The sequence below is a fragment of the Polyodon spathula genome, unplaced genomic scaffold, assembly GCF_017654505.1.
Source record: "Polyodon spathula isolate WHYD16114869_AA unplaced genomic scaffold, ASM1765450v1 scaffolds_1305, whole genome shotgun sequence".
NCBI classification, from domain to species: domain Eukaryota; kingdom Metazoa; phylum Chordata; class Actinopteri; order Acipenseriformes; family Polyodontidae; genus Polyodon; species Polyodon spathula.
This window is the reverse complement of record NW_024472788.1, coordinates 1-17,500: the sequence shown is the minus strand read 5'-3', so window position 1 is coordinate 17,500 and position 17,500 is coordinate 1. Positions and strand designations below refer to the sequence as shown.

The 17,500-nt window shown below is 41.6% G+C and overlaps 1 protein-coding gene across 1 annotated transcript in view; it reads right to left on the bottom strand.

The window, feature by feature from the left end:
* Positions 1-17,496, bottom strand: part of kirrel3a (kirre like nephrin family adhesion molecule 3a) — a gene marked incomplete at its 5' end in the record, with an annotated part of 17,536 nt that extends 40 nt beyond the window's left edge. Inside the window, 9 exons of the mRNA XM_041242508.1 lie at positions 1-3,687; positions 6,571-6,657; positions 7,779-7,888; positions 9,028-9,135; positions 9,834-10,032; positions 10,801-10,901; positions 14,970-15,096; positions 16,313-16,440; positions 17,475-17,496. The exon at positions 1-3,687 is cut by the window's left edge and continues 40 nt beyond it. Of these exons, the coding sequence (XP_041098442.1) occupies positions 3,217-3,687; positions 6,571-6,657; positions 7,779-7,888; positions 9,028-9,135; positions 9,834-10,032; positions 10,801-10,901; positions 14,970-15,096; positions 16,313-16,440; positions 17,475-17,496 (1,353 nt within the window). The remainder of the gene's footprint in view (positions 3,688-6,570; positions 6,658-7,778; positions 7,889-9,027; positions 9,136-9,833; positions 10,033-10,800; positions 10,902-14,969; positions 15,097-16,312; positions 16,441-17,474) is intronic.
* Positions 17,497-17,500: the final 4 nt, after the last annotated feature.

Genomic DNA, 17,500 nt, shown 5'->3' with positions numbered 1-17,500 from the left:
ACTGAAACTCGGTCTTTTGCACATCATGAAGAGACTGTGTTGGAAGTAGAAGGAATCGAGAATGGGAGTAGTTCAATTTAGCATGTCCCCTGATATAAGCGAAGGAAACAGCCCTTAAACACTGTGTGCAGACTGGTCTCCCTTGGAAAGTGCCCTGTTTAAAGAATCTGCCACCTCCAATGTGGCGGCCAAGTACGGCTGCATTCTAGTTGGCAAAAGGAAGAGCCAACGATATATATAGATAGTGATTCAAGAGGTGACCAGGTCTTTTTGATTGTCAATACCATAACACGTGCCGAATGAAGTGTTCTATGCAAAATATAAACATGATCCCCAGAATTCTAAATTATATAAAGAAAGCATTACTAATATTTATACAGGAGTGCCTAGTATAGAATTTTTTTTTTCTTTTGCTTATGGATTTTAACCCATTACACAGCTGAAGTTCTACTGCTCAAGTATAAAAGTGATTGAAATGTCTGATATACATATAAAGTGCACACAGCAAGAATCCACTCCTTATTGATGCTGTTCAACAGGAGGCTGGTAGTACCAGAACTGCCTGCCTCCGATGAGAGAAGTATTGCCCTCACTGAGCAGGAAAAAGGGACCTGTGTCTTCTGAGCAGCGCCAGAACTCGTCCGTAACATCTGCGTGTCTAAACAGCGTTGCCGTGACGTCCCTGGTCCGCCACGACCTGCACGAAAGTTCTGGAATCAAACGCTGGACAACAAACCAAAGCAAACCAGTGTCTGAGGTCCAGTGTCTTATGCAGGGAATGTTCACATAAGCTCCTAATGCAACGGTTCTGTGTATAGGACAGGGCACGCCATGGCCACTAAAATGGGAGCTGTTAATGTGAGCAAGGAGGGTTTGCTTTGTACTGTGTTTGTACTCTGGCATTATGAATTATGGCATCAAACCGTGAGGGAAAAATGTTCATGCTGCATTGACTGCAATGGTAGGAAGACCTAAGCTGTGCCAGAGAATTGGTGGACCATGCAAACGAAAATGAAAGGGCTGTAAGCGGCCAGCGTTTGAAGTCTGTGGTCTGAAAAGGGTTTGTTCTTTCTGTCCTCAGCTACCTGGAGTTCATTTGATCGCCACACTTGGTACTGATTGCATACCTTTTGTTCTTTGCCTAGTAAGGAGACAGGGGAGCTGGATAACACACAGATTTAAATTTCTCAGCACTGCCAGCTTTAATGCAAAACGACAACACTCCATGACTTTGCACTAAAGACCCGAATGTGAAGGAGATATGCTCTCTGCTATGTTTTAAACAGTGGCACAATTTCACAGGAAAACAACAGACATTTTCTTGTAAATTATTAATCCTCAGAGCAACTTGCTTGGCTGTTCAGATTTATTGTTGTGAATGATAAACGCATTTAGTGTTGCATCCACTCTCAAGTTGCCTTGTCTAAACACCTCCTGTTATGTATGCTTTCGTGCAATGGAGAATGCAAAGCGGAGTTACAGTTTGTAGAGAGACCACAGTGTGATTTATCACAGTCCACTTTGCTACTGTGAATACCTATAGCAATGGTTATAGTGTGTTACTGTATGTTATTTCAGCTGTCGCGCAAACATGCATCACAGTATGTGAGGAATCTGTAACTGCATTTTTCTGCTTTGGTTTAATATGCCCGCTTCTTTAAGAGTCTGTTCTGTGGTATGAGATTTCTATTGTGAATACAGATACAGATATTCTTCAGCTGGAAACACTGAGTGTGTGATGGTTTTGTTCTGAGGGAAATGCTTTCTATACCACATGTTGCTGTACTCTAATGGAATCAAATGGAGGATTTGCTGCCACCTTACACTTTGCTAGATAATCAAAATGTCAATCGTGATTGGCTGTGATGGGATGTAGATGATTAATAATGTATTTCAGGGGAGAGTGTTTAGGGTACATGAGCAGGAAATGTCCCTTAATGAACTATCCAATCAGGAGAGGTGAGAGGTGGGATTAACAATTTAAAAGAATAAGAAGAATCATCATTGATCTTATGAAAGACTGTGCTTTCGAGAGGCACACAGCTGATAACATTCCACCTGTCAGTTCCCTAGAGCGGAAACCAGCTTCTCACTGTGGACTGTACATACACATGAGTGGAGGCCTTCTTGCATCTGTCTGTTGTCTCTTCCGGTGTCTACTGACAGTGGTCCCCTGGGGAACACAGCATCTCAAGCACAGTTCCACACTATGAAGGGAGAACAATAGAGGAGTTCTTGAACTGTAAGGCGATTCCAACAAAAGAACCAATCTTATTGGCCTGCTCAATGCAAACATGGAGAACAGGAGAGCTCTCATCAGTGGTATCCCTTGGTCAAGCTTGACCTTGGCTTTGAAGCTTGACAATGTATCTTGAAGGTATACCCATTTGTTAATGGGATCTGAAATGTTTTTTTTGTTTTGTTTGTTTGTTTCACATACTGTACAATAAATAAACAATAAATAGGGGTATTCTGGTTAACTGAGACTGACTGCCTTGGCTTTCTTATTGAGAGGTCCTGGTTATACCGTTTATAAGTCCACTGGGGATCCACTACAGCTTCACTACTAGGCCAGTTAGCATCTTTCTGTAAAATGAATCACAATTAACTCCCAGAAGTATTTGTGCTTCAGAATAATCCGAATTTTGATGTGTACAAGAAAAAAAAATCTGGGTATACAACCTTGACATGAGTTTGAAACGGAAAACCTTCCAAAATCCTACGAGGATTTAAAATGGCAAAAGAAGTGGATTCAGGTGTCAGAACGTTCACAGGGTGTCAGAAACTCTGTGAAAAGTGCCACGCAAATTAAAGATTGCGAATTATTTTCCGAAAGGTCCCCAGTTTCAGAGGGGGTGTGTGGTCAACCGCTGGCCAGAATGTAGAAATCGTGCGCCGACAGTAATGACACTTCTAATGGGACAAGACAAAACACAGATCTTCAGACAGAAGCCAGAGCTTAGTGCAGGATTCTTCAGGAAGCACATTCTCAAGAGGGCTTGTGATCATGAGATAGAGCTGCTTGACCATCGCAGGGGACACTGGGCTATTCTAGGCAGGGTGGCAGTTCTGGGCAACAATGCCTCCTTAATAAGAAAACATACCAAAAAAAAAATATATATCAGTAATGTGCTTTTAAAGAGGCCCCGCTTTATCCTCGCAAGTCCTCGGAATCGAACACCTCGACTCCGGTGAACCCCAGCAGCGAAGGGGTTGCTACACGTGCGTCTGCATGCGTTTCTGCAGGGGCCGCGTGAGGTCAGAGTTCTGCGAGGAGGACTGGGAGTAGTGGGAGGAGGAGGAGGCTGAGGCCTTGCTGGCCTTGTCGAACTGCACGTAGCCTTCCTGCTTGCTGCAGCTGCTGACGCTGCTGTCGCATTGCGTGTCGAGGAAGGAGCTGGAATCGCTGAGCGAGCCCCGCTGGAACTCCCGCTCGCACAGCTCGATGGAGCTGCTGCCCATACCCAGCACAAAGCGCTGGCTGTAGTCGTAGAGGCGGTTGGGGCCGGTGCCCAGCGTGGTGTAGATGTTGGTGAAGGACATGCCCGTGGGCACCCTCTGCTTGCCCGTCGTGGCGGCTGTCGTAGAACTCCGCAGTTCCGTCGTTTGGTTGGCTGCCAGGGAGATGGTAGGAGTGGAGTGGTGCTCTTTAAATGTGTTCACGCTGTAGTAGCCGTTGGTCGGATCCTGTTGTGTTTTCCCAGGAGAAAAAGCAGAAAGAAAAGCATTTTAATTTGAGAGTCGGCAAGGAGAACCCATTTTAATTAGGAGCACACATATATTTATTTCTATGTTTACATTTATAATTTATTTTAAACTGCAGCGTCCTCCAATACATTTAAAAAAAATCAATTACAAAAGGGCAAAATCACGTTGATATCTTTTAATATTTCACTTTCAACTACAGAGCTTGCTATCAAGACTGAATTGCTGCAACAGTATGCACAGAATGAGCTTAATTTTGCAATTGTACTGCACAGTTATTAAAAAAAGCTAATTTATCAGCTGTATTCAGCATGCTGTTTTTGTACCTTGTCTTGGGTTTTTTTTGTATGCAATGAATTTCTTTATACACACTGGAGTCTTTTATAAAGCCTAGTTTAGACAGGGTCAGGCTATCATAAATGAATGCTTGAAAACGGAGAAAAAGAAAGTAAACAAACAGCTTCATAAATGAAGTTAAACAAGCTCTAAATGGCTAAGCAACATGAAGCATGAAGCCTGCACAATGCCCGTTAATCCAGTTAGCAACTAATTAGACTGCCTTGATATATCTTGATCTGCGTGAAAAAGTCAAACTGTTTAAAAAGTTTGACAAATTTTCTGCTTTCTGCAGTTGTGCAAACTTGACTTGACAAACTCACGTGTTATAATGCTTTAATGCTTTGTGCATCTGAACTGCCTGCAATTGGGTATTCATGTGACAAATTGAAAGGCCCTTAGCTCTACAAATGTATGGATTAAAAATTTTTTAAAAATCTCTCGTAAAAGCTGCTGTCGCTTTTTGTGGGTGTTTATTTTTTTGTTAGTGTAACTCAGAAATCTATTAAGAAAAACTACAAGGACAGAGGTGTCGTTTGTACACCAGCACCACCAGGAGGTGTGATGTTAATCACTGGAAGTTAGCATAACTGTGACAACCTAAGAAAATGTTTCATTATCCCTGATGATTAAACATCTAAGAGCTGGCAAGAAAGCAGCAGTGATAGCGCAGAGATGAAAAAGAGAGCGCGGTGGCGCACCATGAGCAAAATCAAAACGAGGCGATGAAAGCGCACGCCGGGAGGAGGAAAGGAAAGGCACAGCACTGTGGAAAACAAGGGTAAAGATCGCCATTTCAGCCCTAATTGCGCTCAACAAGCCCGGCTGCTTTGTCAGCTTTTAAAAGCAAAGAAAATGACACATCCCTGCAGAAGCCCTTATAGAATCCATGCATTTATGAAGCAGTTGCTCAAAAAATTCTCAGATGCATTTTTGTGCGTCAGTCTAAGCTAGGCTTAGACAGGGTAATAACTCAAACATGCAAGTGGAAGCAAACCTAATGGTAATATTTTGAGATTCTTCAGTGCCGAGTAAAAATGAAACAGGGCTTGATGTAATAAATCCAGTTACAGCACATTTCTCCTGCATGTCTGTATTCATCAACTAGAAAAGAAGTGGATTTTTATGAATTACACCGTAAAAAAAAATAAAAAAAAATGTTGTTTTTACGGTAAAAAACTGCAATGTACTGTATATAAAACGATTACATAACACTTCTTATACGGTAATCCTTCCTGGAAAACCGCACGGTTTACGGTAAAAATATGTAATCTGTTGCCGGTATATCGCCATATAAATAACAGTACTACAGTATTATATTACGGTAATAATTAAAAAAAATAATAATAATAAAACATACATTTTACAGTAGAATACCATAAAAATAAGATTTGAAAAGTTTAGCAAGTTAACTTTTATTGATAAGAGTTTAAAGGCTCTTTACTGAGCTGCTACAGCAGCACTGCTGGCACTGAACTTGACAAAGAACAGAGACCCAAACAGAGGGGAAAGAGGGATAGCCCACTCCCAAACCTGACCTGCCAAAAGAGCGGTGACCACACAAAACATGAAAAAACAAAAACATATACATGGTGAGGGATCACAAAGGACATGCACATATAACTGTGAGACCACGTAGCACATTTAACACATAACGGTAATAATTTAATTGTAAACTACACATGATTTTTTAAAATAAATTTGGGCCGTTAAAACAATGCTGCTGTGTCCGAAAGAAAATTCAATTAAGCAGAGCACTGTCCGATCTGTCAGGAATGTGTCTGGATCACATGCAATGTTACGCGTTCATGTTTGGAGCATTTCTGAATACTTTTGATGATCTGTTGAACTCCACCCTCTCCATGGGTAGAAGGTATATTTAAATGACCGAATGAATGGAGAAATCCAAACACACTCTCTCTCTCTCTCTCTCTCTCTCTCTCTCTCTCTCTCTCTCTCTCTCTCTCTCTCTCTCTCTCTCTCTCTCTCTCTCTTCTCTCTCCCTTTCTAGCTCTCCCTCTCCCTCTCTATCCCTATCTCTCTAGCTCTCTCTTTCTCTCTCCCTCTCTCTCTCTCTCTCTCTCTCTCTCTCTCTCTCTCTCTCTCTCTCTCTCTCTCTCTCTCTCTCTCTCTCTCTCTCCCTCTCTCTCCCTCTCTCTCTCTCTCCTTCTCTCTCTAGCACTCTCTCTCCCTATCTCATCACCTGAATCACCACATTTAGAATACATAGAACAGACATGGAGAATAACGCTATTTTTTGTGAAACTTTCAAGACATCACTGGGAGATGATTCAGCAACAAGAAGCCTTTTAGTGTGCAGTTTAGCAAAGGCAAGTATTTCACTTCTCTGAGTAAACGATCATCGTATGACCAGAAAAGGCAATTATGAAGACTTTAATGCAACATGATTGATTTTGGTTGAATGGATGTGCTCCATGAATAGTATTTGTATCTCTGTTTTAAACCATTTAATTGCACAATTTGAAAGTGTGTTAGAAAATGCTTGACTGCATCAGGGTGCTCACCCACCTTGATGTGCTGGTAATCCTTCTCCTCTTCCTGCAGGACCTCCAGCTGCTTGAGGACTGACTCCTGCTGGAACTCCCCTCTCTCAATCTGCAAACATAACGGGAGCCAATAAAGAGCTTCACAGAGACACCTTGACTTGTCTGCTTGTGTACCGTTCACTTTTTTCTCCAAGCTACCCGGTGAGTCTCTACTACTTATCCCTGCCAGAATGCCCAGACTAACGGCAGGAGTTGGATTTTAAAAGCGCTTGCGTGACTCGCCCCTGCACCCCAAACACAGTCCTATTAGAAGGTGAGCCACTGGGGGTGTGCGATTGGATATCTTTATCCACATATTGTGGGTCACTACCAGAATGGGTCATGTTTCTGATGCAATTCCACAACCTCCCATCCTGTCTTTGGAGAACACCTCTAATTATTTGTTTTCTACCGTCCCGTTATATAATATATATATATATTATATATATATATATATATATATATATATATATATATATATATATATATATATATATATATATATATATATATATATATATATATATCACTGTCATTTTTTAATTATATCTATCCCATATACACAGGAGACAGTGACAGAAAGCAGCGACGGTTTAGAAGTTAGAGGGTGTCTGCCAGGACTTTCACACCCTGTTGCACCACTGCTAGCTTTCATACAAAGCTGGCCAATGACACTTTTGAAAGATTACGGCAGCCGTAGCGATTCAAAGATTGCAATTTCAATATTGATTTTTATTTTTAAAAGCCAGCGAGTGGCTCTCCGACAGGTTCTCATCACTGCCTGCAGCCACACAGCGTCGTGTTAAGAAATACAAAGATATCACCAGATCTTCGAGACTGCGCCTAGCCTCGGCTGATCCTCTAAAGGAAAGCCTCTGTATCGTCACGTCAGTCCAGCGGGTGGTGCAAAAGGGCAGAGTGAACTTCAGTTATTATTTACAGCGTGTATTAAAATGATCCAGAATATTGTGTCTCTGTCCTGCCACCCTCCTACAGGCCCATAACATTATCTGCCACAGGCATTCATATTTTAAAAGCACCAGTAGAACTGAACCAGAACACACAAGGACAGAAATCTACGTGTTTGAATATATACAGCACACTGTTCTTGTGTGATATTTACCCGTTGTCCAAAGGATGTGCTCCAGGCTGCACTGTCATGAGTGTTACACAAGGTGCAACATCACCTACCATGAGCTGTTTGATGGCAGCGTGTTCCTCTGTCTCTCTGGCCGCATTGTGATCCTTGTGTACAATTTCCACGCGAATATCATTCTTTGCAGAGACAACACCTTTCAGATCTGAAAGGGAAGCAAACGGAATGTCTCTCTCTCTCTCTCTCTCTCTCTCTCTCTCTCTCTCTCTCTCTCTCTCCCTCTCTCTCTCTCTCTCTCTCTCTCTCTCTCTCTCTCTCTCTCTCTCTCTCTCTCTCTCTCTCTCTCTCTCTCTCTCTCTCTCTCTCTCTCTCTCTCTCTCTCTCTCTCTATATAAGTCTCTCCTCTCAGTCAGTCGGGCTCCCCCCCCGTTTGCCCGTAGGGGGTGAGTCAATCCTCTCTTCGACACATATTGCTGTGATATATATACCAGGACACCGATATATATCTAAAGACATACTCAACTACACACTCGTGGTCTCTCTCCGTCTTCCTCCCGTGTCCCCAACACTCGAGCTGTGGTCGTACTCACAACTTGTCGAAACATCTCTCTCCCTCTCTCTCCGGGGTCACTCTCCTCCCTCCTCGTTCTCTCATCCTGAGATATGATAGTGATAGAGAGAGTACTGCCAGATCGAATATACCATTCTCTCTATATATCTATATATATATATATACTATATATACACACACACACATCACCTGTTGCTTGCGTGTGATTTATATTTCTTGTACCAAAGTCGTATCAAATATGAAACATACACAGCCTTCAAAGGCTTAACTGCGCTCCTTCATGTGTGAGCTGAGTTATGCTTGACAGCCCCTTATACTTTTGTAGGTGATCCTGTAGCACCACTGAAAATCACTGCCACACCACCTTCCTTGCATTCTGATCATGTCAATTTTCTGAAGCTAAGCTGGGATGGGCATCATCCATATTTGAATGAGAAAGCTTCGCGCCAGCTGTGCTGTGGTGTGTGAAGGACTGTTGGTTTAGTCAGTAGGAGGTACAATCTCCTGTGGCTTAAAGTCAGATTCTTCCTCGCTCTGCTGCAGGATACCTTATTATCCCCTCCTGGTGAACACCGTGGTTAACACCCCTGCTGGAGATGGGATCATTAATGTTGCTGGAGCATCTGATCTGAAGGACAGCAGCAGCACGGCGCACCCTAGCAAGGCACTGACCAGGGCCATTACCCGCCAAAGAACAGCAGGCAATGTACTTTGAACACAGTTTGGAGAGGAAGCGAACCCTCCTACATCTGAATCAGGCCAATAGCACTTACTTCTCTGCGAACGGGTGCAGCAGAAAGCTCCGATGGTTGCCATGAGAACGATGAAGGCAACGAATGCCCCGACCGCCACGCCGATTATGACCGCCATAGGGAGCGACTCTGTGGAGAGCACAAAGCGATGTCTATGCTATCACACCAGAGAGCGCTATGTTTTCAACAGTTTTAATCATTCCATCATGGCTTCAAAAAGGGATCTGTTTAGATAAACAGCAGCTGACCTTAATAACACTAACCTAAAGCATATTAATCTCCATACACTTTTCAAATTGATTTGTGTTGAATTTAGCGATGTTGCCAGGGTTACATATCCCAGACTGATCAAAAACACTGGCGAGATTAATAAAGAGTTGAAATGCTCAGGTTTAGCTCATTACAATAAACCCCAGATACAGTACAACATAACCGATCTAAAAAAAAAAACCTAATAGCGGGCTCAATAAACATTTCAATCATAATATCCTCTAAACTCCCCATGTAATTCAATTAGGCGCTTTACCAATCAAGGTGGCAGACATTCTGAGCATCTGTTCACTTCATCAGACCGCTCTGATTGAAAACTGGAGTCGGATTTACAGAAACAGAAAATTACATCAATGGCTTTCAAAATATTTCGTTTGTATCCACACAGTTCAAGGCTTGCCTCTTACCAAACCAATCCATGAAGTTCTTACGAGTTTATAAGTTTGTCAGTGCATGTCTTTGTGGAGCAGACCCCTCTGGTCCATACCCAGCCCCCCTCCCCGCACTAGCTCTAGATCCCAGAAAGAGAAGTGGAGTTGTCGAACCTTGGCTCCCACCTTGTTCCTTGAGCCGGATGATTTCTGTGTCGGAGCCGAAGCTGTTCCAGGCTGTGCAGTTGTAGATGGTCTGGAAGTCGGCCCGGACGATGTTGCTGATGGTCAGTGTGGAGATGACCCCCTCCTCTGTGCTGACCGTCTCCACAGTGTAGCGGCCGGAGGTTCCCGATTCCAGAACGTTCTCTTTCCATGACCAGGCCTGGGAACACACGTAAGGAACAATGAAGAACAAGACTTTATTTATTTCTATATTCTGGTTCCTGTTTTTTTTTTTTATTGATGATTTGCTCATAAAGGGGAGGGAAGGGATGAAGAGAACACAGGATAGATGTCAAATTAAATAGCCACTAGGACACCATATCTTTCCAGACTACTTTCTAAAGAACTGGACCTTGCCAAACTCATAAATTATTATGTGGTAACGTGCAAACTTCATGAAACCCCTGAGAATGTCACGTTTGAATAATTCATTATGAGTTGTTCTTCTTAAGGTACAGAAACTTTCATGAACCTTTCATAATGTACAAAGGAACGTCTATGGGGATTTCAAGAGGCTTGATGATACTTCATGACCTCCAAAGAATAAGCGTGGGAGACAGGGACAGCAATGATGTGATCTCATGGTTGGTGAGTATAGGCAACCAGCATAACTGATATCTTCATTCAGAGTCAGTTCCTCGAATGTTCAGTACAGTCATGAACTCCATATTCAACCATAGGGTCTTTCCAGATAAAATGACCCAGAGGGGACAGGGGGGGTTGTTAGACTCAATTAATAATTTTTATGTTGGAAAGCCTTCTTATACGATTTTTAATCTTAAAGATGCTGCCAGCGTTATTTGTCTATGAGGCCATTTTTCAAAAGGGAGGAAAGACTCTGGGGAAGAATTTGGTCCACTTGAGCTCTGATGACCCCACAGTCAGCCACATTCAGTTCGTATCGCTATGAGAAGAGACTGCAACTCACAATCCGGTCAGGAGGTGGCGTGCTCCGGATGAAGCACTTTATTTGTCCTTTTTCCCCGTGTAGTGCATGCTGGGTCTGGGTGCTGGAGATGATTGGGGGACCTAGAAAGGAATGAGAATCAGACCAGCATCAATATAAAGGACACAGAGCGCAACTCTCAAGCACAACGGAGCAGAAACTCAAACCCCATTTCTTCCACATCACTGTCCACACAATGAACTAACATGCTGCTACACTCCAAGCCAAATGTGCAAAATTGATGCCCTGCAGTCCGAAGCACGGGAACAACCGATTCAGTTACTGTCGTTCACCCACCCCACGCACTGGCCATAATTGCAGTTTATTAGCAGATCCCAATTAAAATAAATTAGCATTTTAATGAGTTGCTGACAGGCAGCTTCTCAATGTATGACTACCGGGACACCTGTTAAAACCAAGGCCGTTCTTGTGCAAACTGTACTGCATACAAATGTGGTGTAACAGAACGGAAAACAGTGTAACAATCCCAGCTTCTATAGGGGAGCGTGTTACAAGCTTCACTATGCAAGAGGAGTCCTACTCCCTGGTACAGGTATTCAGATGAATTCCTGGTGAGGTGGCATGGTAAATGTGCGAGCTGCACGCCAGTCTTGCCTTAGATCTCTGCTCTTGTTGTTCGGCATGAGGAATTTAATTAGGCGGCTTTATTACATTTTGGAGGCAGTTTCTTCCAGGAGACTGTGGCGTGATTTAAACAAAACGAGTCCTTTGCTTTCTGTTTCATTCAGAAATAATGAGGTCTGTGGAATGTGTGGTAATGGTTGCTTGACAGATGATTCACTTGCTTCTGAAGGGGATGTTGGGGGGGGGGGGGGTTAGATAATGACAGCATGAGATTAAACACAACACTAAACCAGTGGTTGCATTGTGAGCTACATAACAGATACCTTCAAGTAAAAACCAATACTGTTGTACACAGGGGTAAAATTATGAACTACAAACTTGGTGCATTTAATCAATATTCAGGTTTGTTCAGCGCTTCAATGCAAACAAGGAATATACAAAGCAAATCCACTGCAATGTAACACACTCTGAGCTCTTTCCACTCCAAGAATATCTGACATGGATTCTTTCCCCACTGGGTTGCACAGAGCTCTCAGTAAAGCCTTCCTCATATACCTGTGCCTCATCCTTAGACACCGAGATCTTAAACACTGAGCACCGTCTTTGCACTGGTGCTATCAGTTTACAAGGAGAACTCTTAAATTCCAGTATACTGGATGTTAGTATGCCATCTGCGGCAAGATTACTGCAATCTCATTAAATTGGTTTTTTAGACTATAAGAAGCCTAGTGGCATAATGTTACCTCTTTGTACATTTAATATATATATATATATATATATATATATATATATATATATATATATATATATATATATATATATATATATATATATATCAAAACTTTTTGACCACCAAAAATTTATAGATAAGTAAATAAATAAGTCTACATCTGGAATTTGTTGCCCTTAAAAATAAATTCTGAGCCCCGTGGGACTTTGAATGAATGGTGCCACTGTCATATTCCAACAACTAATGTGCCTGTGCCTCGCTGGGTGGCTTGACAAATTACATCTGATTTCCTCACACACACACACACACACACACACACACACACACACACGAGGAAGGGCTGCTAACCAAAACAAAGGAATATGTATCTATTAGTGGGCTCTGCATAAACTGCTTTTTCCTGCAAGCTATTTAATTCTAATTAAATTACCCCAGTCCCTTGGGATCCAATGAGGGGAGCCTGTAATGTGTGTCTGTGTGCTGGGGAGGGGTGCTCTGTGGTGCTGTGTGTTGATAAAGCGACTGACATAGCGCTGGTGTTCGTTTCGTTAGCTGTGTGCTTTATCAGTTATCCTTTACAGCGTGAGCAATAACATTTTCATTGACTCCCTCTTATTGTGGCAGGAGGAGAACTCTCACTTTATTTAAAGACTGTGGGATCTATTTCAGTAGTCGAAGCAGATTTTATTTACCTTTGCGAATCTCGCAATATCTTTATCGAGTTTTGTAAAAAAAAAAAAAAAAAGTATCTATAAATCGCCTCAAGTGGAAAACCTCGCTAAGTTTAAGATTGACAGTATTCAGATCCATTATACAAGTGCCATTATAAAATGTGACCACTATTTTTGCATGGTATTCTTGCACTTTCCCCATGCTTTTCCCATGGTTATACTATGCATTCATCCTAGTTGTGCCATGCTTTTTAAATATGCTTTACCACCCCTCTCTGTGCTTTACACAGCGTACCAACGCTTTACCATGCTGTGTTACACTCTGCCATGAGTCTACTATGATCTGCCTTTGATTGAGATCATTAAAACAAATCCATCCATGTCAGAGGTGTGCAATCTGAGGAGGAAACATGCAAGGCCATTCCACTCCAGGTTTTAAAAAAAAAAAAATCAGATACACGATACAAGGAGCTGCTTCAGGTTCTGGACTGAGGTTTAACTGGTTCAATGAAACAATTTAGAACAGGGTTGGAACAAAGACCAGGAATGGAAGAAACAACCCTGGCCACCCCTGCCCTATGTAAATGAGATAGTTCAATAAGGCTTAATATTCATGAAGCCTGCCTCATGAAAGAGGAAGGACACTGGCTATAGTCAGAATGGCCTGGTGCACATTGTACGAGGATCCCCTCTCCTCTCCGAGTGCATCTCGATCCTGACCTGAACCTCTCGCCATTCACAGAAGATCACTCTTTTCCTGCAAAGTGTTCTCCACGCTTGATGAGTGCTCACGAAGTAGTCTTTAAATGAAAGAATTTGTTCAGGTTTTGACAGTTCAAATAACCTTGTGTTGCTTGATCTATAATGCATAGTCATATCCTAAAGCTTTCTCTTATTCCAATTAGTTTGCTCTTAAAGATAAGGCTGTGCAGAGCAAATGAGGCATTTTAAGCAAAAAGGTGCTGATGTAGTGTATAAGGAGGTTGATTAAATCAGTTTTCGGCAAATGGTGGCAATAAATGAACTCAACAGTTCCCTTTGGGGTTTACAGTTAATTGAAGCAGGCGCTGAGTGTCAATATACTACCTTACGAAGCTCTGCTGTGATATGGTCACACTGTCTTTAAGTTGTCTCCAAGGGCAAGACTGCATTGCCTTCACATCTTCACCTCTGTCCCTTAGAGTTTCATTTTAAAACAGCGCAGATTGAAATACTTCATCTGTAACACTGCTTATTAGAACATAAGAACATAAGAACATAAGAAAGTTTACAAACGAGAGGACGCCATTCGGCCCATCTTGGTCGTTTGGTTGTTAGTAGCTTATTGATCCCAGAATCTCATCAAGCAGCTTCTTGAAGGATCCCAGGGTGTCGGCTTCAACAACATTACTGGGGAGTTGATTCCAGACCCTCACAATTCTCTGTGTAAAAAAATGCCTCCTATTTTCTGTTCTGAATGCCCCTTTGTCTAATCTCCATTTGTGACCCCTGGTCCTTGTTTCTTTTTTCAGGCTGAAAAAGTCCCTTAAGGTGCTGCTTATTAATGTTTTATAAATTATAAATAGCTGCTTAATAACTATGTTATAGAGGGTTAGAGATGGTTTACAACCATGCAATAGCCATAGATGGAATTACAATTTTATAAAGGGGACTGTTTTTAGCCACCTAGTGAACTTTGGGATGTTTAAACGTAATTCCGTCAATGGCTATTGCATGGTTATAAACCATCTATAATGCTTTATTAACACTCCATAACATAGTGTTACCACTTCATCTAACTCTAAATAAATACAGATAGTGTTTTACTCCAGATTTATTAAATATTAAGAACACAATTATTACGTATCTGCCCAATGTTTAGATCATCATTATTAGAAACCTTACAGTTTAATAAATCTAGCTAGTCATCCTAGTTTCATCAGCTCTTTAAGACCACACTGCTTTCCATGTAATGATCAGGGATCGCTGCCCCAAACCCCACAGCTTTAACCACAAGACCACACCACCACCCTGCCACCTGTGCTCTCCACCAGGTGAAACTGTTGATAACTTACCAGTGTTAACCTATTGCCTCATTGTTAAACAGTACTCAGCGCTAACTTCCAAGCCTCAGAACCGTTCAGCTCTTAGTTGCAGCCGTTCAGGTCAAGCAGAAAGGAGCTTACCGTTGACTGTGAGGGCTACTTCTCTCTCGCCCGCCCCAACTCGGGGTACCACTGCACGGCACACGTACTTCCCGGCATCCTCCTGTCTCACCGTCTTCAGTATCAGGAAGTTCTCATTGCTAAGCACCTGTGGATGATGGGGAAGGGGGCACATGTTACAGATAGATGATGTGCGTGACAATCTCATTGCCCCCAAGACCTGCGATTTATAGATTAGAATCTCTGTCTTCAATTATTAAAATCCAATTCATTGTAACTCTTTCCTGCAGTTGAAAAACATGATTTTAAAAAAGGGAAACATTTAGCTGAGTAGCTAATTCATTGTCTTCACCTTCAGATCCATCAATTTCAGGGTGTTTTTATCAAATGTAACTGCACAGGACTTTTAATGTTGAAAGCATTTTTTCATAAAGGGAAGATACAATGCACACAGTACCCTACTTGCTATTCTTGCTGCAAACGGCCCTTTCTTGTCCGGGGCTCGCTAGCAAACACATACTGTTCTGTAGAATGTTCTGGTATGCTAGAGTGCTTATTCGATTTGAGACCCCCTGCCCCTAGAAGAACAGAATCACATACTTGAAGAAAATGCCAGTCTCATGGATAATCAGGCTGTTACACGTCAGTGCAGACATTCATCTTCGGTCACACAGACACACAGGTCTATAGCTAAGAAACAGCTCTCCTAGTCTAAGAAGTGAAATCACACTAACATGGCCTAATAGACTCATTCTAGGCAATAACTACCAATCTCAGTTATTATTATTATTATTATTATTATTATTATTATTATTATTATTATTATTATTATTATTATTATTATTATTATTATTATTTATTTCTTAGCAGATGCCTGTACCCAGGGTGACTTACAGTTGTATACAAAAAAATGCATAACTTGAATTACAGTATTACCAGCATTACACTTCAGCCAGCATCACTAGGCAGAAGGATATCTACATCATCAGATGGAAAGCAACGCAAATGGATGGAGATGCAGATGGATCACATTAGTTTACTATAAAGCTACGTCTTAGTTGGTGCTTATCTGGGCGAGAGCTGAGTTCAAATCAGCATGAAGTTTTAACATCTGCTCTCATGTAATGGAAATCAAGATACAAAATACAATGACTTCAGACCTAATAAGATCAAATACAAAACACAGTGTGATTTGATATCGGGGCAGTTCAAGAGCAGATAACAGTGTTGATAGATACATCAGGGTTAGAGACGAGTGCAGGTGAAATGCAAGATACTACAGATTGGGTTCAGTGCAGGATTAATACAGTAAAATAGGGAGAGGATCAGTGCAAGTTGAAGTGCAAGTTCCTATAGAAACATACCACTCCAGACCCACGCTTCATCCACACTATGGTGAGAGATGGATTGCCAGTCCAGGCGCAGTTGAACCTGGCGTCTGATCCCAGGTCAACCAGAAGAGACTGGGGCTCCACGGCCATGCGAGGTCCAACTGAGGAGGGGACAAAGAAATCACATTTTATTATGCAATGTTTTACTGGCAGTATCTATCTCTGAAGATATATAACGAGGTGTAACAGCTCCTCCAATATCTCCCTGTATGGGGAACAGTATGGTACTGCATCAGCTGTTTCAATCATTTTCTGCAGAGATATCTGATAACAGAGGGCACTGAGTTTATTATCAGAGGAATAAGAAACCACGTCTCTTGTTAGTGTTCATACTATATACTTCGGGTTTCTGGTTTTCTGTGTTTTACCCTGACTTTTCTACCCTCCTTTCAAAATGCATCCCTGTTGAGATAGTCATGTATCTCCATAACAACTGAGAAATGAATTTATAGCACAATTGGTTTCATTTACAGGTTTGGTCTTTTTTTTTTAATCAGCCCAGTCTTAATTGTTTATTTACAAGCAGAACGTAGAAACGAGACAGCAACACTGCAATAAGCAATTAGTCTTCATTAAAGCGACAATGAAAAATAAAGTATTTTATGCTGAACGCACGTTATTATAATCGCTATACGTAACTGTATTCACATTAATACGACTTCTGATTTAAAAGCCCATTTAGTTGTTAGTTGTGATTGAGATACACAAATGGCTCAACAGGTATTTGTTGAATTCTTAAAGGAGAGTAGAAAAGTTGGGGTAAAACACCAAAATTTCTATCTATCTATCTATCTATCTATCTATCTATCTATCTATCTATCTATCTATCTATCTATCTATCTACCAAGCTTACAAGTTAGACTTTTCATTCAGAGGCTTGTAAACAGTCTCAAGTTGTTTCGTTTTCATTTTAGAATTGCAATGATGTTTTTGCTTTTCTGATAACATTTTTGCTAATGATGATAGCTTTAAGAATCAAGCGCTAATGATGACAGCCTAGAGAATCCAACGCTAATGACTACATCTTAGATCTACCACTAATGCGGATAGCCTGGAGAATCTAGTGCTAATGACGATAGCTTGGAGAATCTAGCCCCAGGTGTTAAATGACTTCTGATGGCTATGTTTTCCTTACAGTAGACATCCACGGTCCGGCTGATG